The sequence below is a fragment of the Grammomys surdaster genome, unplaced genomic scaffold (genome assembly GCF_004785775.1).
Source record: "Grammomys surdaster isolate TR1022 unplaced genomic scaffold, NIH_TR_1.0 125603, whole genome shotgun sequence".
NCBI classification, from domain to species: domain Eukaryota; kingdom Metazoa; phylum Chordata; class Mammalia; order Rodentia; family Muridae; genus Grammomys; species Grammomys surdaster.
In genome coordinates, this window is record NW_021620446.1 from 1,008,752 (window position 1) to 1,032,597 (window position 23,846).

Here is a 23,846-nt window from a genome sequence, read left to right on the forward strand (position 1 = left end):
AGAGAGAGAGAGAGAGAGAGAGAGAGAGAGAGAGAGAGAGAGAGAGACCTGACCAGGCCCTCCAGGCCAGCGTGAGAGAACAGCACTAGGGAGAGTTGATCAAGGAATAGTATCAACAAGGTCCACTTGACTGTCACAGACCCAGAGCCTCAGGTTTGGGACAAAGCTGGGCTGACTGATGGCTCCAGAGGAAGATTTGGGTTTGATGTTCTGCCTCAGGGTCTTCTCTGTCCCTAAATTTATCTTCAGGTTCACATTCTCTAGGGGCTGCATTGAAGTTGCCTGGGTCCCTAGAGGTGACAGGTGACCAGAACCGCCTCCCAAAAAAGTGAGGAATGAAGGGCTGTAGGGTAAGAAAGGAGATTCAACTCCCAGAGACAGTAGGAGAAAGCCCTGTATACTTCCAGACAAGACAAGAAGGAGTTGGTGTTGGGGAGCACCAGCCATGTGGGGGCCGGTATTGGTTACTTTTATCAGCCATCTATGTAGTCCTGGCTGTGCACACCACCAGAAAACTGACCCTTTGGCTAGAACCAGGACCAGAGGGGTTAGGATTTCCTTCAGCTACCCAGCCAGATCTTGGGAGGAATTCTGTTTGCCTAATGATTCAGAGAAACAAACAAGCTCAGGAATGCTTCAAATCATGGCAGCCCCGCCGCAAAATCAAATTGACGCTATTCTTTTTACCTCCGATGCTGGGGTGCAGTCCCTGGCCCCAGGCAGGCTAAGCCAGCTCTCAGTTCCTTCCGGGCAGGGCGAAACAGAACCCCCGTGGCCATTGCTTCAGCATATCTCTCCCTCGGACCGTCCCAAATAAAGCTGGAGAAATTTAAGATCCTTTTATCCCTTATCAAGGAAGTTCTTGGCTTGGTAAAGATCCACTGTCCAGCCTGCCCTCTCTGTCAACACCAGAGATAATTCCTGAAAGTGGCAGAGCTGCCCAACCATGCAGGGGTCGTCTCCTTCCACAATTGGTGTCACTTCCTGCCAGCTTGGAAAAATGGTCCCACAAAGCACAATCAACCAAGAAGATGTGGTTCCCTGTCCCCAAATGCCAGCTTGTAATCAATGGCAGTAGGCTCAGCCCAGACCCAGGCTATCAGGACACCCATGTGTCATATGGCTATGGGCTAGAAGTGGCAGAGAAGCCATCAGGATCCTAAAACCTGTTGAGTTTTTATGTGTCATGATTGATACACAAATGTGTCCAAAATGACAGGCTAGGAGGTGCCACTCCACTTTGTGATGAGGAAGCAGGGATGCTTTCAAGCCCCTTGATTAGCTTAAAGTCTCTGGGATATGGGGCAATACCCCCCACCCCCACTTCCTAGGGAGGACAGAGGTGGACTGCCACAGAGTGCTTTTCCAGAGTCAAGGAGCAGTGCAGAGGATCCTGTCCTGATTTGGACTCAGTTCATCACTGGGCTGTAGTTCACCGTGCAGCAGCTCCTACAGATGAGGACCCCGAGGCACAGAGTGGATGATGGGCTGGTCTAGAGCCACACAGCTGCCAGGTACCACATGCAGGATTTCCATCTTCTGCCCAGGAAACAAGCCCTGTGGCAAAGTGCACCCCTGGATTTTCAGGGAGAGTCCTTTATCACTCACCCCCGGGAAGGAGTAAGAGAGCTGAAGGGTCTCAGGTGTGCACATTGCTGCAGGGGCATGGACTTCTCTCAGTAGAGTGAGACTGACCTGAGGGCTTCAGGGACTATGCCCAGAAACTGAGAGGGAGAAGTGTGGACAGTTAGGAAAATGCCAGCCCTGGAGCTCCAGATGCTGAGATCTGAGATCAGCTCATATGGACCAGTGATGGGCCGGACTGAGAGTCAGGCTGTAGCTGGGCTGGGGGAGGCAGGAGGCAGTAGAGTGTGTATGATACATTAATGATAAGCAGGTGTAGGTCCAAGGCTTTGCCTAAGACAAGAAAACCCCCAAGGAGTTCCTGCTACAGGTGGGAAGGGAACTGGAATATACTGCCCCAGGAAGAACTCAAGGCATCCCCAAAGCAGGGATGGACTTGGAGATGAAGGGGTCTTTGTGTGAGGGTCATGGAGTCTTGAAATGCCAGCCACATCTCCAATTCTCAAGGCTGTCCAGACTGGCTATTTTTTGCCTTACTCTGGGACTGATCCCAACGTGATCCAGCTTAATCTCCACTGAGTCACCAGGCTAGCCTGCCAGGATCAAGGGGATATCAGATACTGGCTTCCTGTAATACACTGGGGGTGGGGGGTTTGCAGAGGTGGGACTAATAGTTAGACAACAGTGCGACAGTGATGCTCTGGAATATGGCCATGGCCTTTCCCCTGTTCTGGTCCCTAACATTTTCTTAACTCCATGGCAACGGCTGGGGTATAATCCTTCCTTGCCTGATTGTAGTGAGCCATTCACTTATCAGCTCCTGAAGGGAGGGCTCCAGCCCAGCCCAGGCCCAGTCCCTGAGCTGAGTGACTTCAGGGGCCAAAGGAAGGCTCTGGGCCACTGCCCTGGCCCCTTGCCCTTTGCTTCCATGTGCCCAGTGCTTTTACTGTATGTCCTTTAGGACAGTGTCCTTTAGACTCCAGTAGCTGAGCACAGCCCCCATCCATGATCCATCCTGCAAGTCAGGCCTTGTCACCCTGCTCCCGTACCTGTCCTTGATCAGAAGCTGGGCAGGTTCAGTTCCAGTGTGGAAGAAGGGGCAAGGAGCCAGCCAGTCTGGCTGGAGCCTACTGTAGGTGTCAGACTGAGGCTGGAGGCAGGGGGCCAGAAGCAACTGGACCCTTACTGAGTGGATATGTGAATCCTGAATGCTGAGACTGCTAAGGCTCTGGGAGAGCACTGGGACCTGTCAATGGTATGTCTAGGTTGAATATGCGTGGGAACAGCCACCAAGCCTGGTAGCTGGTGCCCAGTGGCTGAAGTGCCTAGAACTGGATACTTAAGGAAGATCAGCATCCACATGGCTATAACAGAACCCAGCAGCCACACAGGCCTGCTCCCCAGAGTAGCCCTGAGAATCTTTCTGTATGCTATGGCCTAGAGATAGTCTTGTCTGTGAGGTGGTCAAGGGATCAGCTTACTGAGGTTTAACTCAGTCTTAGACACTAGGCATGATATCCATCAAAGCAAGGCTGATAACTCATAGGGCCCAGAGGTCAAGATGTGATGTGAGCCTGCTCCTTTGTGTTGGGCCATAAATCCTGCTGGCTAAGGAGCCTCCTGCTTTGCTAAGGGTGAGGAAGGCATGCCCATGGTCATGTGCTGTGCTCAGTCTGGGGCACCTGAAACTCCTTATGGACTCTTCAGCAGCACTGGTTCTAAATCATACTGTCCAGACACTCAGCCATCGTTAGCCTTGTCTACTTAGCCTGGCCCACAGCAAGGCCTCACTGTCGACCTTTCTCCAGGTTTCATGTTCTGTGCTAAGGCCAATCCAAGCTCTGCAACAGTTGGTGGTTGGTGCAGGGGGTTGTCATGTATCTAAGGCCCAGCCCTCTAACTGATACATCCCATTACCACCCACATCTTTTCCTGTGTGTCTGCTCATTCATTTATCCTTCAGCACACTCTCTCATTCACACACTCACTCTCTCATTCACACACTCACTTCTCTAGTCCATTCTTCACTTACTCATTGACTCATCCATTCATCCATCCATCCATTCACTCATCCACACTTATTGATTGATATAGCCATCCATTCATTCACTCAGCTGTCTACTCACTTTTGCATTCATTCATCTGGTTTTGCTCATTGATTGATTCACCAATTCACTTATTAGTCTGTTCATTCACTCATTCATTTGCTCATTTACTAACTTTCTTCACTGATTCACTCATTCACTTAGCCACAGTTTCTCTGGGCCCTCACACTTCTGTGATGTGTGAGGTGCCCTCTCTCTCTCTCTCTCTCTCTCTCTCTCTCTCTCTCTCTCTCACACACACACACACACACACACACACATACACACACACATACACACACACATTGGGATCAAGGCATGGCGTGCATAAAGGGCAGTACAGGGAACCACGTGCCCAGGATAGGCTTGAGGTGGGTCTCAAGGGAAGCCAGAAGCAACCAGAAAGTTCAAACATAGCTCTTTCTTTAACCTTTGACCTCTCTCCGGCAGGGAGAGGGCCAGCATCTCTTCTTCTACTGTCATCTCTCCCTTGGTAGGGTTCGTTTACCTGTGGGCAACAGAGCTGCTGACATTGGTTGAGGGAGTCTGGCTACTGGGGAGCAGTGTCCAGTTCAATTCCTAGTAGCCCAGAGAGAGTCCAGAATCATCCATCCCAGGTCTGGGCAAAGACTCATGCATGATGCTCTCTCATCTGGGCATCAGGACATGAGCACAGGCTCCTCTAGGCAGAGTCAATAGCATCTCTCCAGCTCAGTGGGCATTAAATGCCTTGACTTCTGGCATCCAGAGCCATTGGTGGGTATTAGCCTCTGCTGCAGCTGCTCACTTGGGTCTGGGAACTTCAAGTATAGCCCAGGATTCGGGGAGTATGAAGCTGGGTAATGGTTGCTCTGCAGGTTAGTAGTTTTGAGCTCCTCTCCAAGGAAATGGGGGATGATTGTCTAGGACAAGCTCAGGGGGCAGCATTTGCTCAGGCAGAAAGATGTGTCTATTAAGATACCAGGAACTCATGGCTTAGAAGGTGGCTTGGGAAAGTCTGGGTGGGTTCTGCTTGGGGAGGAGTACACAGGTGAGATCTGGGGGAGCCTCGGGGAAACCAGGCTCCACCTTCCGGCACACCCACCCCTGACTGCTGCCACTGACCAGCCTGAAGTGACTGAGTGCTCACTGTTTACCTGGGTAAGGGGAACCACAGGCCTGCCCCACCCACCCACGTGAAGCCACTGGGGCTGGAGCCAGCTCTTGGACTACAAAAGGCAACTGGTGACTAGAGTCTTTCCTCAGAGGCTGCCAGTGGGGACATTTCCCCATGCTCCAGAGCATGGGTGTCGGCCGGAGAAAGTTGGTTCCATTCTGGGTCTTAGCCCTGGCCCTGGCCTGCAGCCAACACACAGGTAAGACTCAAAGGGTCCAGCTTTCCCAGGCCATTTAGAGATAACTTCTTCATTCCCCTATGCCCTGGACTCAGGTGGGCAGTTCAGAGTCTTATCTGGTTCTTGGCAAACTATACGTGTCTGTGAGAGAGTCCTGCCATGCAGCCCTTGCCTAAGACCTGGTAACTTCAAACAGTCTCTGACTTAAGAGGCAGGGAAGTAACTCTGACGTGCAGGGGTTTGAGGCTGGACATCCAATGTGTGGGGAAACAGAAGGCTATGTCTCAGAGCACCCCAAACTGGCCAGGGCAGGCTCTCAGCCTGCTCATATGCTCACAACCCTTTTTTGGCAAAGCTTTACAAGAAACCATGGGCTACAGGTGTCTTAGGCACAGCGGGGAGTCCTGGAGATGTGGTTTCTCTTAGCCTGGCCCTAGCAATAGGTGGAGGTACCAGGAAACTAGACTTAAGGTGCAAGCCAGTCCCAACTTTGCTCAAACCCTCTTGTGTAGGTATGAGGGTGGGCTGTTCACCCACCATTAAGTTGACTTTGCATCAGGTCATTAACTAGTGATATATTATGTCTCTTCCTCTATCTGCTTACTGGTGGCCAGCAGCCTGAGCTGCCTGAGGCACTTGTCTGGCTCTCAGCTCAGGCTGATCTCCTCTTCTGCAGGCCAGGCCCAACAGGACACTCTGAAATCTTACCATGAACACCGCTCTGACTCTTCTCACCCTCAAGGGCATGTTGGTGAGTCTTAGCCTTTTTTCTCCATTAAGCCTGCCAGGTCCCCACTACTCTACCATAGTGTGGCCTTGGGTCTCCCAGGGGTTCTTGCCTTAATAGATCCTCAGATAGCGCACTGAGGAGCTGAATGGCTATGGTCAGCTACCTCCTGTTCCCAACGGATCCAGCCCATGGAAGCGCCACAGACATCCATGCTTAGGCTCTGGAGGGAGCTACAGGAAGTCTGTCAGGTTGACTGGGCTATGTCTTGTGCAGCACAGGTTCATTGTTCCACCCACATAGAGCCTACCTCTGTCTCTTTTGGTTTGATTAACCTATTTCAACACCACACTCACCTTTTGTGTCTTGACCCTAGGAGCTGGGGAGTCAGCTACATATACCAAAGTAAGGAGTCTTGCAAGGCCCCAGGGGCCAGCTGACACCTTGCACTTTGCATTTACTCAAACTGGCTAAAAAGGGAAGGGGGTGAGAGGTTGAGCCGCTGGCCTAGATTCTGACATTGGTGAGGATCAGGACACAAGCCCCACGTGCGAACAGAAGGTTCTGGGCTCTGAGGGCACTAGAGGATGATGACTTCAGAGGTCCATGAGAGAAGAGAATGCTGGCTGTAGGCCTCAGGCTGTGTCATGCATCCAAGCTGGACTGGAGACCTGGGAGTCTGCTTCTCCTGGCTCTGTGCCCTTAGCCTCTCCCTCTGGGGCACAGTGACCCCATGACCTCACTGTGCACCCCATGATCTACTCTCCTGCCTCCATAGGTACCCCGCCTCTGAAGACCATTCCGGTGGTACGAGGTGAGTGAACCCCAAAGTGTACCTGGGAAAGAGGCCTGCTTAGCTGGGGTACTCTTTCTTAGGCCTTAAGAGCTACTTAGACAAGGGTACTTGGTCCTGGATAGTATTTAAGCATAGGAATGGTTGAGAAGGGTATCCAAAGCTGTTGGGAGCTGGTTCCGGGCCTTCCTAAGTCAGATAGGATCTCAGATGCCCACTGTGGGCAGCAGCCTCTCTGATCCAAACGGTACATGAAAAAAGTACCATGTGAAAGGCAGAACATGGAGGGCACATCAGGGCTCTGGGACCAGAATAGTGCCTTCAAAGCCTGTCATTGCTTTGGTCCACAGCCCTCAACCCAGAACATACCAGGCGGGTCTGCAGCACATGGGGCAACTTCCACTACAAGACCTTTGATGGACAGGTCTTCTACTTCCCTGGTCTCTGCAACTATGTGTTCTCTGCACACTGTGGGGCTGCCTATGAGGACTTCAATATCCAGCTTCGTCGTAGCCAGGAGTCTAATTCCGCCACACTGAGCAGGGTCATTATGAAGCTGGATGGCCTAGTTGTTGAGCTGACCAAGAGTTCTGTCCTAGTCAATAATCACCCGTGAGTCTGGGGCAGTATTGTATGGGTGATGGAGGTACTTGGTGGTATTTCAGGGTTTTGAGAGGCACTGAGATTTTTAACAAGACTCAACTCGCAGGGGCAAACCCTATGCTAGAGATGCCCCTTAAACCCTTCCTCAACACTGGCATTCCAGGTCTGTGTCTTTGTTACACACATGGCTGTAAGGATCTCACCTGGGGTCTCCTTTGTCTCTGTGCCCCTTGGTACCTTATCCCTACTCTCTCTTACAGGGTCCAGCTGCCCTTCAGCCAGTCTGGGGTCCTCATTGAGATCAGCAATGGCTACCTGAAGGTGGTGGCTAGGCTGGGGCTGCTCTTCATGTGGAATGACGATGACAGTCTTCTGGTGAGGGGGAGTAGAGACTCCTGCTGGTGGGGGATAGGCAGAGGTGAGGGTGGGCATAGCCTTCTGGTAAAATGGGGCAAAAAGATGGAGCCCCTTAGTGAAATCAGGAGGTGGGTAAGGAGTGGGGGCATAGGTCTGACACAGTTGGGGAAGGTGAGCATCCAGATATCAACAGAGCCTCAGGGTCTTTGCCCCCAGACACAGATCCTGTGTATTTGGGATGGTTTCTTGAGCCCTGCTCTGAGTCAAGCCTTCATATGACTGATGGGGGTGGTCTTTAGGTTTGTGTCTCCTCTGAGAACCCTCACCCTCTTTTTGGGAGTCTATATTTTACATCTTGAGGTGTCTATAGTGGGAACAAGTGTCTGATGTCTTCTCCAATTTCAGCTGGAGTTGGACACCAAATATACCAACAAGACTTGTGGTCTCTGTGGAGACTTCAATGGGAGTCCAATATCCAGCGAGTTCCTTTCCCACAGTAAGTCCCCAAGCAATGCCCCCGAGGCCCCAAGAAACTTAGTCTCTCAGTATTTCAGACAGTGTATCTCTATGTGTATGCAAAAAAAAAAATGCTCACTCTCTCACAAATTGCATGTGTCTGCTGCCCACACAAGCACACATATGCACATATGCTTCCCTCCCACAATTCCAGCTCATGCATAAGTGCACACAGACACATCTGCACATAGCCATACTTGTGTGTATGTATACTCTTGACACACTGCTACACCTCACAGGTACATCCGGGGAACAAGATGCCCGGCAGAGCTCTGGTTCTTGATACCCCTATTCTGGGGACACAGACCCTCATGTGGAATCATCCTTGCTTCTTTCAGGCCTGAGAGGGTCACGTGTCTTTACCATCATGTAATGGAATCACAAATGTGGTTGTGTCATCCAGATACTCCCACACCTCTCCCTCTTCCAGTCTCCCTAAGTCCCATGTAAGCTGTGGGTGGGAACCTATCCATGCATGTCTGCTCCTGTCAGACGATGCTTTGTATAGGCTAGCAGGGATCACAGGACCACATGGACATTCTCAGTGGGAAACCCTTTGGGCTTGGCCATTGAGGTGATGGGCAGAGAGCCTGGGATCTGCAGACAGCTGCTCTGGACTTCCTGCAGATGTTAGGCTGACACCCCTTGAGTTTGGGAACCTTCAGAAGATGGATGGCCCTACAGAACAGTGCCAGGACCCCCTCCCTGTGCCCCAGAAGAACTGCTCCACCAGATCTGTGAGGCTTGAGAGGAATGGGTGGGCAGGGTGGGGAGGAGGGCTGTGGGATCTGGGCTAACCCAGGTGCTTCTGGGAAGCCTGAGGTCTGAACTCAGCATGGGTTCCTGCCATTGTCCAGGGAGTCTGTGAAAAGATCCTGAAAGGTGAGCTGTTCTCAGACTGTGCAGCCCTGGTGGACATCAACAGCTACCTGGAGGCTTGCCAGCAGGACCTCTGTCTCTGTGAGAGCTTGGATCCATCTGACTGCATCTGCCATACTCTGGCTGAATATTCCCGGCAGTGTGCACATGCTGGAGGACAGCCCCAGGACTGGCGGGGTCCCAACCTCTGCTGTAAGTGCCCTCAGCCTCATCTCCCCATCATAGCATCATCCAGCCAGTGAGTGGGACCTGACTTGATACGATCTTTCTTTCTGGTCTTCTTGCAGCCCAGACGTGTCCCCTCAACATGCAACACAAGGAATGTGGCTCACCCTGTGTGGACACCTGCTCCAATCCCCAGCATTCCCAGGTCTGTGAGGACCACTGTGTTGCTGGCTGCTTCTGTCCTGAGGGTAAGATGAAGTCTCCACCCCAACCCCAACCCCAGACCTCCAAAGCACACAATTGCTTTGGTGGTCAGGCTGCTGTTGTTCAGCCTTGGTGAAAGATCCCTATGACCCTGGCCCAAAGTGTCTCTGTGCTATTGATGTTTCTTGGGGTTCCTAGATGGCACCTATCACATGGACTTGCTTTCTATAGGTATGGTGCTTGATGACATCAACCAGACAGGCTGTGTCCCCGTGTCCCAGTGTGCCTGCCTGTACAATGGGACATTTTATGCACCTGGTACCAGTTACTCTACTGACTGCACCAAGTGGTACGTTTTGGGTTCCCCATCCAAGACCCTGACATATACTGTCTTCCTCGGGATTTGTAGACTTGTTAGGTCCCAGGCTACTATGGGAAGGAGCCTTCAGTTTGTTGTTCCTGGGACTAGTATATAACACGTCTGTCCGTCTTCTTTCTACCTGTAGCACATGCTCGGGAGGTCAGTGGAGCTGCCAGGAAGTCCCATGCTCTGGCTCCTGCTCCGTAATGGGAGGCTCCCACATCTCCACATTTGATGAAAGGCAGTACACAGTACATGGGGACTGCAGCTACGTGCTGAGCAAGGTGAGGTCTGTGTTGTCCTTGGGCTTCTGACTTTGGGAGCTGCACCAAGCCAAGGGCCTCCCCAGGTATCTCCAACCTAGGCTTCCCATCACTGCTGCACCAGGGAGACCTTGAGGGACTTCATGGTAAAACTGTGAGGAAATACTTTTGCCTGTTGGCCAGGGCTTTATGGAGTCAGTCAACTGTCGATTAAACCTCTAGTTCGGAATGACCCCCTGCTCATTGCTCTGGCCCTTGTCTTTTTAAAAGAGACTTAGTATTTTATTTACCTATTTTACTTATGTGTATGCACGTGTGTCTCTGTGTGTGCATGTGCATGGTGCCATGGAGGCCAGAGAAGGCATCACATTCCTTGGAGCTGGAGTTACAGGTGGTTGTGAGCTACCTGATGTATGTGCTGGGCTCTGTACTTTGGCCCTTTGCAAGAGCAGCACACAGTCATCGATCCATCTCTCCAGCCCATCTTGTTTTCTTTTTGGAAGAGTTTTATGTTTACAAATAAGTTAAATAGGAAGTCCAGGGAATTCCTAAACCTCACCAACCCTGGCAGCCTCCCCTGTGCTAACAGTTTGCTTTAGAATGATGACGCATTGGTTACAACCGACGATGAAAAACAGTCAGCCATTACTGTCCACGCAGAGTCCGTCAGGGTCACTCATGAACATGCCCCAGGATTTCACAAATGTGAGATGTCCTGTATCTACTACTGTAGTGTCATCTAGGAGTTCACTATGCTCATCCTAGACTGCACCTGACCATCTCCCTCTCCACTATGGAAACCACTGATCTTAAAAAAAAAAAAAAGACAAAACACAACCGTTTTCCTTTTAAAAACATTTTTATTTACTTTTTGAAAGTTTCATAAGTGTACGCAATGTGTTTTGATCATCCCCCTTCTCCCCAACTCCCAACTCCCCTCAGTCTCCCTCTCAACTTTTAGAATTACTGCACTCAGTAGGTACATTGAGCCCCCTTGTTGGGGGATAGGGAGACTCACGGCATGTGCTCCTAGGAGCACCTTGGATTCAAATGACTGCTTCTTAGAATCTATGACAGTGGTGGACTGGGGATTTTCAACAAGGAGAGGTAGCATGTGCTGGAGGAGGGAGAGGATGAAGTGGACAGGGGTTTGAGCAGTGTCTAAGGACCTGTGTCATCCCCTGCAGCCCTGTGACAGTAATGCCTTCACTGTGCTGGCTGAGCTGCGGAAGTGTGGATTGACTGAAAGCGAGACTTGTCTGAAGACTGTGACATTGAACTTGGATAGGGGGAAGACGGTGAGTATTGCAGGGAGAGCTGGGAGAAGTATGTCCTGGGAGGTGGAAAGAACATGTTCACATTGCCAGTCACCTCTGCCTAGTCCCTGGATTCACATCCTGAACAGTGGGCACATCCACTATCTGTGAGTATTTGGAGACTACCCTTAGGTGGAACATTGTAGGTGTTTGACTCTGGGGCTCCTGTAATTGCACCAGTTGGACCCAGGAAAGAAGACTCAAGCATTTCTATCCAGTACAACTTCTCCATTGAAGCTATTTTTTTTATACATTTGTTTCTGTTTTTATATTACGTAAGATATGATTCTTTTGAAAGTTTAGAAATTCAGGGTTAGTATGGGGACTGAAATTGGAACACAAGTTTACCTCATGGGGACTACAGCTTTGTAGCCCAAGGTCTCCTAGACCTAGCGAGCACACTTCACAGCCTGTTGGGTTACCAAGGGACAGTGAGGGACAGTATGTCCCATACTGATGCCCTTGGGTCTGGAATTGGTTCTAGGTGGTCATGGTGAAAGCCACTGGAGAGGTCTTTGTGAACCAGATCTATACCCAGTTGCCAGTGTCTACAGGTGAGGTCTGCTTGCGTGAGTCTGAATGTGTCTCTCTTCATCTCATGGGCCATCCCTCACCTTGAAATCCTTGTCTTCTGCTCACAGCCAATGTTACCTTCTTCCGGCCTTCAACCTTTTTCATCATTGGTGAGACCAACCTGGGTTTACAGCTTGAGATTCAGCTGATTCCCATTATGCAAACGTCTGTGCGTCTGACACCTGAGTTCAGGGGGCTAACCTGCGGTAAGAAGCACTGACTCTAGGGCTGAGCCCATTCCATCTTAGAGCTCAATTGGGGACTCAACCTACTCTTCTGCCCCCAGGGCTCTGTGGTAACTTCAACAGTATGCAGGCTGATGACTTCCAGACCATGAGTGGTGTTGTGGAAGGCACAGCAGCTGCTTTCTTCAACACCTTCAAGACTCAAGCGGCTTGTCCCAATGTCAAGAATATCTTTGAGGACCCCTGCTCGCTCAGTGTGGAGAATGGTGAATTTGTCTATTTATTTGTTTGTCTGTGCTCTGTTGAATGCCAAGGGGTGTGTTTAGTTGGTTTCATTTGTGATCTGGTTATTTCCTAAGAAACATTTTTCTCAACAAACTCTGACTTGGCTTGGTGTCCAGCTGTCTACCCTGAAGTGATGAATAAGTAAACTAGTGTGTACTGTATTGTGTCAATCACACATTAAGGAAATCCCAGAGAGGGCACTAAAATGTGTATATGTCATATGGAGGAACGAAAAAAAAGAAAGGAAGCTTTCTTCTGGAATAGTTTGATTCAAAGTGAGCTCAAATTTGAATCCTCCATTTCTCTTCTAGTGTTTTCCATATGACTATGTTTGTAGTCAGTAGCCTGTCTATTGTATTTGATCTGTCCTTGTTGCCTGTCTGTAACAAAAGGTTTTGCCCCATATTTATTGAGCAGCATGAAACATATGGCCTAGGGAAGCAGTGAGAAATTCCTTTTCATAGACATTTTTAACAGTTTTACAAAGAAAAAGTTATTTTACTGACCTCAGCTGACCTGGAATATCACTCAAAACTACACACAAACTTTATCAACCTGTATTTGCTTGCTGCATCCAACATTTGTGGGTTATTTGCTTTGTGTAATGCTGATTTCAACCTGTTGGATGCTTTCAGCATGTGATTAACGTAATACACTTTCCTGGGTCAGGGCATGGAAAAGGACACAATTTAAGATTAAAATTATACATTTAGCTTAGATTGTAAAAGCTAGTTATGGAAGAAGTCCAAGGTATAGCAAGGTCAGTTATATGGTTCTCTTAAAGGCAGGTTAACTTGAACAGGCTGAGCATATTATAGGATAGCAGATTGGGTACACTATCTTAAATGAGTCACAAGGCTTATTATTAACTTGACTGTAGCATCTGGAAAAAGTTCATTCTTTTTGAAGGCCAGAGGTATTTTCAGAAAAAATTATTGCTACAGTTTATGTCACATAGTATTACACATGAAACAAATGTGGATACTCCAGGGAAGGGTGGTGACCAGCGTCCATGTAGGCATTAGATGGCATTAGGATATGATGGATCTCCAGGACAGATTCAAAGATGGCAGAGACATCATTTGCTGTACACAAGCTATTGGACTTTCAGGGTAAAAAGAAAGGAATAAAACTGATTTACTTGTGACATTGTCTAACCCCTGAGTAGGGTTGAGGAGGTAGGGTTCAGTATTAGTTAGTCCTTCCCTCTTTCCTCTGTATTTTTGTCCAGAAGTCTTGACTATTTGTCCATGGCAATGGCCACTCATATTCCTAGGAGATGAGGGGTCTGGGGACATAGGAAAGAAAAGAAACAATGATTGTAACTTCTCTATGCCTCATGACCCCACATGGGTGAAACCCGTGGGCTTGGGTAAAAAATAAGTAGCTGATGGGTTCCTTTCTATCTACAGAAAAGTATGCTCAGCACTGGTGTTCTCGGCTGACTGATGCCAGTGGCCCATTTTCCCAGTGCCATGCCACCGTGAACCCCAGCACCTTCTTCTCGGTAATGCCCACTCACTGTTTCTTCAACTAGCTAGGACTCCAACACTGCATTGTGTTTGGAAGAACAAAAGACACTGGAGGGAGGCAACTGATAGGCTGCCTAGGGCAGGAATATTCTCCAAGTCTGCATCTCTGGTTTCTCTCCTGACATTCATGGCCCTTATTTTCTCATTGCGTGTTCATTGAGTTTACACCAAGTCTCAGGTCTATACTAGGAACAGAGCTAAACATGACTCTTTTGAGACGTGTGAGTCATAATACAGTAAGGAAGACAGGATGTTCTAGAGGTGGACCAGGTGGGTCACAAAGATAAAGGGCCAGGGTCTTCCCAGAATGTATGTCCTAGAGTGAAAGTTGGCTGCTTGTGAGATCTCAACATTAAAATGAACTAAAGAGGAATGGAGGATGGGGAAGTGTCCTGAGGATACCAGGCTCCTGAATGCAAGGCTGGTTCCCTGATGCCCCAGTGTTTCCATCCCCAGAACTGCATGTTTGACACGTGCAACTGTGAGAAGAGCGAGGACTGCATGTGTGCGGCCCTGTCCTCCTATGTGCGTGCCTGTGCTGCCAAAGGCGTGCTGCTCAGTGACTGGAGGGATGGCATCTGCAGTGAGTGTTCTGTGGGCAAACAACTCTCTTTCTGTACAGGCCAGGGCCCCTATCCTTTGCTTAGTAAGTGACTGGATGCTCCAAGGGTCTTATTCTTACATCAGTTTCTGAAACTAAGGGAGACCCAAGCCATTGTGATCAAGAGAACTAATCAGGAGACAGTGTCTGGGGGAGCTGAAAAGGCTTCGAACTGCTAGGTCCTCTTGTGATTGCTGGGCTATGTGTCCACCAGTGTTCTAAGTGTCCCTTTTTTCTGTTCTCACACAGCAAAGCCTACAATTACCTGTCCAAAGTCAATGACTTATCAATACCATATCAGCACCTGCCAGCCCACCTGCCGTGCTCTGAATGAGGAAGATGTCACCTGCCATGTCAACTTCATCCCTGTAGATGGCTGCACCTGCCCCAAAGGCACCTTCTTAGACGATTCGGGCAAATGTGTACAGGCTACTAGCTGTCCTTGCTATTACAAGGGATCCACAGTTCCCAATGGCGAGTCTGTGCATGACAATGGGGCCATTTGGTAAGACCCTTAGGCCTGGCAGACTGTGTTCCCAGAGGACCCTTGTCACTGTGCTCCCATGCACCTGTAGTCATGCAGACAAGGAGGACATGGTGGGGATTCACAGGGCCCGGGGTGGGTAATATTCTAAATTCCCTCTACTTGCAGCACCTGCACCCAAGGAGCACTGACTTGTATCGGAGGTCCTGCCCCGACTCCAGGTAAGCCTGGGAGAGGGCCTGTCAACTATGGGAGAATATCCAGCCAAAGAGCTGTCAGGGTTGATGCCCACCCAAGTGAACAGAGCTAGGTTGATGATCAATCTCACTGTTGTGGTTTAGTCTGTCTATTCCCCTGGGCTCCAAAACAAGGGAGATGAGGGTGCTGACGCTGTGCACACATAACCATGAAAACATCCAGTGCATTCTCAACTCACATACTACACACTCACATGCATTCTGCACGCATAACACAGATGTGCACCCTGCCCCCCACCACAGGGCAGGCAGCCAAATGCTTGGCTGTCTGGAAGCAAATGGCTAAGATATTACAGTACTGGCCTCCCTCACAGAAAGCTTGGCAGGGATGAATGGCATCTCCTCACTGGTCCCCTTCCTTCTCCAGTGTGTGACGCACCCATGATCTATTTTGACTGTCGCAATGCCACACCTGGTGACACTGGAGCTGGATGTCAGAAGAGCTGTCACACCCTAGACATGACCTGCGTAAGTGACTGGTCATTCCTTAATAACCCTTCCTAGGGCCTTCCTGATGACCCCCTCACTTCCTTGACCTCTCCTGCTGTGGTGTCTGAGGAGACCATCAGGTCCCCTCATGGCTGCTCCTAGAGCAGAGCAGCAGGGCTCTCTGATGCTGAGGGCCTTCAGGGCAGTGTGGTTAGACTGTATTCTCAGAACACCTCTGGTCTCCCTGTTGTTGAGCATCCTGTTCCCATGGTACCTGCAGTCTTGCAGACAAAAATGGACGTGTCAGCCCCAGACATCCATCCACAACCAGTCCCATTCACCTTGTCCATATTCCCTACAGTACAGCTCCGAGTGTGTGCCTGGCTGTGTGTGCCCGAATGGGCTGGTGGCAGATGGCAGTGGAGGCTGTGTTGTTGCTGAGGACTGTCCTTGTGTGCACAATGAGGCCACCTACAGGCCCGGGGAGACCATCCAAGTGGGCTGCAACAACTGGTATGTGGGGGGGGTCACAGCGGGAGAGGTGGATAGCCAAGCTATCACCAGGTACAGAGGTCCTCATTATGAATGGACTAAGCCCAAGCACAGCTTCTGATGGCATACACAGCATAGGCTCTCAAGGTGTCTAAGCTCCGTGCTTTAGTTTCCCATAAGGAGTCCCTGTAGAGCCTCTGGGAAGCTCCCCACTCTGGTGTGAGCCCTCAGCTGACCTCTACTTTCTATACAGCACCTGTGAGAACAGGATGTGGCAATGCACAGAAAAACCTTGCCTGGCCACCTGTGCTGTGTATGGGGATGGCCACTACATCACTTTTGATGGGCAGCGCTACAGTTTCAATGGGGACTGCGAGTACACACTGTTGCAGGTATGCTTGTCTGGCAGCCTCACCGTGGCCACACACAGCCCTAGGAACTCAGAACCCTTCCACATCCTGTAATGGTCTTCTTCTCCTCCAGGACAACTATGGTGGGAACGGCAGTTCCCAGGATGCCTTTCGTGTTGTCACTGAGAACATCCCCTGTGGTACTACAGGAACCACCTGCTCCAAGGGCATCAAGATCTTCCTGGGGGTGAGAAGAATTGAGCTAGCCGAACACCTTGGGGGTTACACAGTGGTGCAGGGGCACAAGGAGGGGGTGTGTTCCTGGCCAGGCCCTGAGGATCTCTTGCCATGCAGAACTATGAGCTGAAGTTGAGCGACAGCAAGATGGAGGTGGTCCAGAGGGATGAGGGGCAGGAGCCCCCCTACTTCGTCCACCAGATGGGCAACTACCTGGTGGTGGAAACCGACATTGGCCTGGTGCTCTTGTGGGACAAAAAGACCAGCATCTTTCTCAGACTCAGTCCTGAGTTCAAGGTGAGGCTGAGCGAGGAAAGCATATTTCTGTTATCCCTCTCAAGGGCTGGGACACACATGGGGGTGGGGAGATGAACAGAGAGAGACAGAAACACATAGAGATAGAGAGAAAAGTAAGACAGAGAGACAGAAAGATTGAGAGAGATAGTCAGCGATGGACAGAGAGAGTGAGAGAGATCAAGAGACACATGCAAAGAGACAGATACAGAGAAAGGCAAAGAGAGACAGAGAAGGGATTGGGGAGATGGCTCAGTAGGTCAAGGCACTTGCTGAGAAGCTTGATGACCTCAGGCTAGAGGTTAATCCCGGGGACCCACATGGTAGAAGAACTGACCTCTGAAGCACTGTGGGACATGCATAACACACACACTCACACACACACACACACACACACACACAAAATTAATGAAATACATTTTCAAGACATAGAGGGAGGGATGGATGGGAAGAACCTTTAGGATAGCAGTGTGGAAACCCCCAGCTGTGTATGTCTTGTGGGTTTTGTAACAAATGACCACAAACGGGGTGGCCAGTTCTCTTTTGTATCTGGACCCTGGAAGCCCAAGTGATGTATGGTACGGCTGCGACCCCTCTGGAGGCTCAGGAGGATCTTTCTGGCTCTTTTGCCTTTGGAGCTTCAGGTATCCTTGATTGTGGCTTCATTGTCCTAGTCTCTAGCTCTGCTGTCACCTGGTTTTCCCCTATGTGGTTGTGTCTATATTTTTTCTCTTTGATAAGGACTCTAGACAGGGGACCCAGAACCTACCCTGCCTTCATGGAGCCTCATGTTGCTTGAACACATCTTCAAAGATTCTGTTTCTAGGAAGGCACTGCTCACAAGCATCAGGGTTAGAACAGGGGCAAATATGGGCCCACTGGCCAGATCATGGTAGCGTTTTGAACTGCTATCCAAGATAAGCTCTAAGCTGACTGACTGCTGTGGCCCCGTGCTCACCTGACAAAGTGACTGAGAACTGGTACTAAAGTCAATGTAGAGGGAAGGACAGAACAGCCTCATGGAAAAAATGGGGTTAGAGGTTTCCTAAGCTGCCAAGCTGGGAGATTCATAGGCCTCCTAGAAAGTCATGGGCAGGGGGGCGTGGCCTGGGGCAGACACAAATGGGCACAAGCACCATGCACTACCACTGAACACCACAGGGGTTGCCTTCCACACCCACACTTGCTGCTTTTCCTGGACTCATCCTTCAGGAAGTTGTGTGAGAGTAGAGCAGATCAGATATCAGGGTAAAGGATGTGGGCTCTGTCCCATGGCTCTAATCTCTGTGTTTCTCTACAGGGCAAGGTCTCTGGCCTGTGTGGGAACTTTGACGACAATGCCATCAATGACTTCACCACACGCAGCCAGTCTGTGGTCAGTGATATGCTAGAGTTTGGAAATAGCTGGAAGTTGTCTCCATCCTGCCCGGATGTCCTGGTGTCCAAGGACCCCTGCACTGCCAACCCTTACCGAAAGTCCTGGGCCCAGAAGCAATGCAGCATCATCAACAGTGCAACCTTCTCTGCCTGCCATGCTCATGTACGGCCATGGGGCAGGGTGGTCTATGGACCTTAGGATGGAGAAGCCATCGGCCCAGGGCATGGGTGTCTGGGGCTCAGGGGCCCACGTGCATATACCAGAATGGGCTATTGTTTGGGGGTTGTTGACCCTGAACATGGACTGAGGGAGCTTCAGGCAGCTCCATGATCAGGGCCACCCTATGCATGCTATGATGGTCTGGCTGGACATTCATGGTCATACATTTGTCACCGTGGACACTAGTAGAATCTAGTCTGAACAATTAGGCCAGTTTGTGCACTAAGAGATGGGGGAGGCAGGAGGCCCCCAGAGCCTGATGCTTTTGTCTCCTTCAGGTGGAGCCGGCCAAGTACTATGAAGCTTGTGTGAGTGATGCCTGTGCCTGTGACTCAGGAGGTGACTGCGAGTGTTTCTGCACTGCTGTGGCCGCCTATGCCCAGGCCTGCCATGAAGTGGGAGTGTGTGTGTCCTGGAGGACACCAGACATCTGCCGTGAGTGGGACTTTGTCTGTGCTGCTGAAGGGTGGGTCTGGGGGTGAGGTGGGTGGCAGGCTTCTCTGTTCCTCCTGACTTGGTTCTGGCCAATGTGTGTGTGTGTGTATATGCACACACACATGCACACACATACACATTCACACGTGTGCGCACACACATGCACACATACACACACACACACACACACACACACACACAAATACACTGAGGGGGAAGAATGACATTACCAGCCCTGTGGCCCCCCTCCATGCACACCTGCTAGAACCCGAGTGGCCTGAGCTTCAGCTAGGAGGGAGAACAAACACTGTTGCCTTAGGCATAGCTGGGAGGGAGGGCACCACTGTGTGTGCATGTGTGCGCGCACACACATATGTCCTGTACACTCAAGTGCACAAACACTGTGAGCACTCAACAGGTGGCTCTATTGTGAGCAGCTCCAAGGGCTGGGAACTGCCAGGGCTGGGCTATGACATCTGCTGTAGACTAGGGTTCCAGGCAGGCGAGGCCAGCTCTGTATATTCATCAGGATGTATTGAAGGGCCAATAGTTTCCTGAGACAAGAGAAACAGAAATGAGGGTGGGCAGCTGGAGGAAGAAGCAACCCAATGGAGGGATCAGAACCCCTTCTTAAGCACAGTCCACGTGCAGCCTGGAGGAGCGGCATGGCTGAGAGCAGCTGCTGTACCTGGAGAGCCCCATTTGATGATTGCTGCTCCGGCACTCCCATTAGCCAGAAACCTTTATCTGAGTTACTGTTTCCCAGGGCGGGGTGGGAAATGGCTTAGCAGACCCTAGGCATAGGCTTATCCCGCAAATCTTTCCATTTTCCAGCACTGTTCTGTGACTACTACAACCCAGAGGGTCAGTGTGAGTGGCACTACCAGCCGTGTGGTGCCCCCTGCATGCGCACCTGCCAGAATCCTACTGGACAGTGCCTACAAGATCTTCGTGGTCTGGAAGGTAGATTGAAGGCTGAACTGAGAAGGGCAGGATCTGTTGGGTTCCTAGGATCAGGACTGGGGTCTATCCTGGGATCTAAGGCCTGGGATCTTCTTATTCTTCCTGATCCCACTAGGAGCCTTTATGGTTTCAACCTCAAACACTAGTGTTGTGGATGAGGCTGGTGCCAGGGGACAGACCTGGGCCCTGGGGTGAGAGGGCTCTGGGAAGACTTTGCCTGGGACTCAGGTCTCTTGGTCCACAGGCTGCTACCCCAAGTGCCCACCAACAGCCCCCATCTTTGATGAGGGCACGATGCAGTGTGTATCCAACTGTACAGTCACCCCCTCACCTCTTCCGCCACATCCCTGCCGCATCAATGGAAAGTTGTACTGGCCAGGTGCATCAGTACCTTCAGACAAAAACTGTTATTCTTGGTAAGTCACTCAGCCAGAGTAACATATAACCTGAAACACTGTGGGGAATTCAAACTAACCTTATTTATAGTACCAGCCTGGGGTCTAGAAGTACTCTCAGTTGGAGATTGACCTGAGGGGAAAAGATGATATTATCACCCCTGTCCCCCCCCACCCCCGTATCTGCCCCCTCACATGCACACCTGCCAGAACCCCAATGCCCTGAGCTTTAGCTAGGAGGGAGAACACTGTTGCCTTAGGCTGAGCTGGGAGGGAGGGTGCCCTTGGCTTGAGGCTGGGCTGACAGGGAGGGCATCCTTGGCTTGAGACTGAGCTGGGAGTGAGGGCACCCTTGGCCTGGGGATTTCAAACGAGGGGAGGGCAACCTCAGCATGGGGCTCAGGTTAGAGGAAGGGTACCTTTGGCCTAATGCTCATCTGGGAGGGAGGACACCCTTGGCCTAAGATCCACTTGTGTGTGAATGTGATGTGTCCTCATTCCAGATGTCCTCCCAGGGATGAGGGGACAATGTCCATCAAAGTCCACATTGCCTCCATTGGTTATTGACTGGGGTGATGTTTGAGAGTGTGTGACCTTAGTACAGCAGAGGGTTCCAGCTTGGGCTGTGACAGGCTGTTACATCGCCAACACTAAGCACAGCGGGTTCTGCAGATGGTTCCAGTTCCTGTGTGCTCAGTCCCACTTCTTGTTTCTCTTGACAGCATTTGTACGGAGAGTGGTGTGCACTGTACCTATGATGCTGGTGGTGAGCACCTGCAGCTCTGTCTGAGCTGGAGAGGGGGTGGGGGTGGGGAATTCATTGCCAGCACTTTAGCACACTCTGACAGGCTAAACATCTATTCCCCACAGCCTGTGTCTGTACCTACAACGGGCAACAATTCCATCCTGGGGACATCATCTACCACACAACAGATGGCATGGGAGGCTGTATCTCTGCACACTGCAGGGACAATGGTACCATCGAGAGGAGTGTTGACACCTGCAGTCCCACCACTCCCACACCCCCCACCACTTTCTCCTTCTCCACACCGCTTGGTAAGGCAGATATGACTGGTGGCAGAAAATGCTAGGTTTCCCGGGAGTGTCCCTCTCCATGCTGACTGGTACTGCCTCTCTTGGTGAATGTTATGTTAATGGCTAGCTCTGGATATTGGTGGCAGGCCATGGGGCTCAAGAAGGGGCCCAAGAGCTGGGCATCAGAAACAGGAGTACCCTGCTTTGTTCCACAGCAGAAAGGGACCAATCTCACTGACCCATTCTGACAGGCTTGGTGTCCATGGTACTGCTTTCTGTAGCTACTGGACATGACCTCAAGGGAGTGTGGGCCTTGAAAGGCGTTCTCTCTCTCAGTGACACATATATAGGCCAGATTTTAGACCATATTAAAAGGACATAAAGGCAGATTTATTAGTAGGCAGCTCTCAGGTGGGTTCACTGATCTCACAGGTGGTCAGTGGAGTCACGCACACATTCAGGCTAAAGCAAGGGGGTTTTATAGAGCTTAGGTGAGGAGTGATGACATGCCAGCTAGGAGCTGGGATTGTGCCCATACATGGTCAGAAACTGATCCTCTGGGAGGGCACTCTTGGGAGGGTTGCTGGAAACTTGGAGACGGGGAGTGATGACATGTTAGGACGGAGTTTTCTCCAAGGGGGTGGGGGAGTTTTCTCTGTGTGGGCGGGGTTGGGGGAAGGAGGGCAGACTGGGGTTTCTCAGCTTGTGTGGGACAAGCAGGGGTTCCAGGCAAACAGGCCTTCACTTAGAAGCCCCAAGTACAAGTGGTCCTAGGCTAGCCTTGGATGAACATGAGATTCTCCCAGAATTCATAGCTGCCTCCTTGCTTTACACTGCATGGATCACTAGGCATCCCTGAGGCCTCACCCTCTTGGGGGTTTGTAAAGTTACCCCAAACTAGTTTTGAGGTATTTAAGCATATAGACTCCTCTCAGGGCATGGCTTTAGAGATTAGTTTGTCTGTTCGTGGACCCACTAGGCTCCATTTTTGCCCACTGAAAGGCAGGTTCTGGGAAGACAGGCTGACTGACCTGGCTATAATGTTCAGTTTTCAAAGTTAACAGGACCAGTGTAGTGAGACACACAAGGCAGCTGATGAATGAGGAGCAAAGCTGTGACCAGGCAGACAGGCCCCAATGCTCACTCCTGTTACTTTTGTCCACAGTCATGACCTCAATGCGACCTTCCAGCACACACTCCAGCCCTACTCCGAGTGTAGCATACCCAGGGTCCCCAAGCAAGGCTGCGTCGACAACCAGCAGCATATTGTCTGTGAAGACCCCTGTCACAGCCCCTATCTTGACCACATCTACTTCGGCCTTCACCGTAACCACATCAGGTTGCCAAGAGGAGTGCCTCTGGTCTCCCTGGATGGATGTCAGCCGTCCTGGACGTGGCATTGACAGCGGTGATTTTGACACTCTGGAGAACCTCCGTGCCCATGGCTACCAGATATGCCAAGTGCCAAGAGCAGTGGAGTGCCGTGCTGAGGGTAGCCCTGAGGTGCCTCTTCATGCACTGCAGCAGCATGTGGAGTGTAGCACAACTGTAGGGCTAATCTGTTACAACAGTGATCAGGTGTCAGGGCTCTGTGACAACTACCAGATCAAAGTCCAGTGCTGTACCCCCGTCAACTGTCCAACCTCCAGTGGTCCTACCCAGACCACCCATCTGATAGTCTCCAGGACAACTACCATGGGGGACACAACCTCCACGGTCCCTGTCACCTCAACTGAGCACACATACAGCGCAGCTACCTCAGGTCCTTCTACCCATATCCCAGGTCCTCCACCCTCTTCCTCAGTACCTTCTTCATCTGCTCCAGCTCCATCTCCTCCTGCCCCAGTCAGTTCTACCACTGTTAAAACAACTCTGCCCACCACTAGCCCAACATCAGAGTCAACTTCAGCCACATCATCTGTATCCCTCTCAACCTCAGGGTCCACCATGGCCTCCTTTGAGACAACTCATGTGTGCAAACAGGAGCTTTGCAACTGGACCAGTTGGATAGATGGCAGCTACCCTGGGGCTGACAGAGACAGTGGAGATTTTGACACCTTTCAAAACCTGAGATCCAAAGGATACAAGTTCTGTGAGAAGCCACGAAATGTTGAGTGCAGGGCTCAGTTCTTTCCTAACACACCACTGGAGGAGCTGGGGCAGGATGTGACCTGCAACCGAGAGGAGGGTTTGGTCTGTTTGAACAAGAACCAGCTGCCACCCATTTGCTACAACTATGAGATCCGGATAGAGTGCTGCACAGCGGTAAACAACTGTTCTCCAACTTCAGCTACCACACATCCGCCATCACATGGAGTCAGCACGGAAACAAAGACCAACTGGACCACAACGATGTATTCCTCTTCCACCAAGGACACCAGTAGTCACTCAGCAACCACAGACACAAAGACTTGGGTCTCAGGTAGTCCACACACAACCACTCAACCAGTGACCACCCACTGCCAGCCGCAGTGCAACTGGACCAAGTGGTTTGACATTGACTTCCCGGTGCCTGG

General features: G+C 50.8%; 1 protein-coding gene across 1 annotated transcript in view; it reads left to right on the top strand.

Moving 5' to 3' along the window:
- Positions 1 to 4,950: 4,950 nt before the first annotated feature.
- The window catches only part of Muc5ac (mucin 5AC, oligomeric mucus/gel-forming), a 27,831-nt gene continuing 8,935 nt past the window's right edge, over positions 4,951 to 23,846 (top strand). Inside the window, exons 1-31 of the mRNA XM_028786891.1 lie at positions 4,951 to 5,023; positions 5,679 to 5,753; positions 6,508 to 6,543; positions 6,873 to 7,134; positions 7,386 to 7,500; positions 7,888 to 7,978; positions 8,626 to 8,735; positions 8,856 to 9,069; positions 9,165 to 9,290; positions 9,478 to 9,592; positions 9,753 to 9,891; positions 11,058 to 11,168; positions 11,671 to 11,740; positions 11,828 to 11,965; positions 12,046 to 12,210; positions 13,642 to 13,736; positions 14,218 to 14,344; positions 14,612 to 14,867; positions 15,015 to 15,067; positions 15,471 to 15,571; positions 15,894 to 16,045; positions 16,278 to 16,416; positions 16,508 to 16,621; positions 16,729 to 16,908; positions 18,206 to 18,445; positions 18,781 to 18,937; positions 19,772 to 19,900; positions 20,145 to 20,316; positions 21,018 to 21,061; positions 21,166 to 21,351; positions 22,496 to 23,845. Coding sequence (XP_028642724.1) covers positions 4,951 to 5,023; positions 5,679 to 5,753; positions 6,508 to 6,543; positions 6,873 to 7,134; positions 7,386 to 7,500; positions 7,888 to 7,978; positions 8,626 to 8,735; positions 8,856 to 9,069; positions 9,165 to 9,290; positions 9,478 to 9,592; positions 9,753 to 9,891; positions 11,058 to 11,168; positions 11,671 to 11,740; positions 11,828 to 11,965; positions 12,046 to 12,210; positions 13,642 to 13,736; positions 14,218 to 14,344; positions 14,612 to 14,867; positions 15,015 to 15,067; positions 15,471 to 15,571; positions 15,894 to 16,045; positions 16,278 to 16,416; positions 16,508 to 16,621; positions 16,729 to 16,908; positions 18,206 to 18,445; positions 18,781 to 18,937; positions 19,772 to 19,900; positions 20,145 to 20,316; positions 21,018 to 21,061; positions 21,166 to 21,351; positions 22,496 to 23,845 — 5,335 coding nt within the window. The remainder of the gene's footprint in view (positions 5,024 to 5,678; positions 5,754 to 6,507; positions 6,544 to 6,872; positions 7,135 to 7,385; positions 7,501 to 7,887; positions 7,979 to 8,625; positions 8,736 to 8,855; positions 9,070 to 9,164; positions 9,291 to 9,477; positions 9,593 to 9,752; positions 9,892 to 11,057; positions 11,169 to 11,670; positions 11,741 to 11,827; positions 11,966 to 12,045; positions 12,211 to 13,641; positions 13,737 to 14,217; positions 14,345 to 14,611; positions 14,868 to 15,014; positions 15,068 to 15,470; positions 15,572 to 15,893; positions 16,046 to 16,277; positions 16,417 to 16,507; positions 16,622 to 16,728; positions 16,909 to 18,205; positions 18,446 to 18,780; positions 18,938 to 19,771; positions 19,901 to 20,144; positions 20,317 to 21,017; positions 21,062 to 21,165; positions 21,352 to 22,495; position 23,846) is intronic.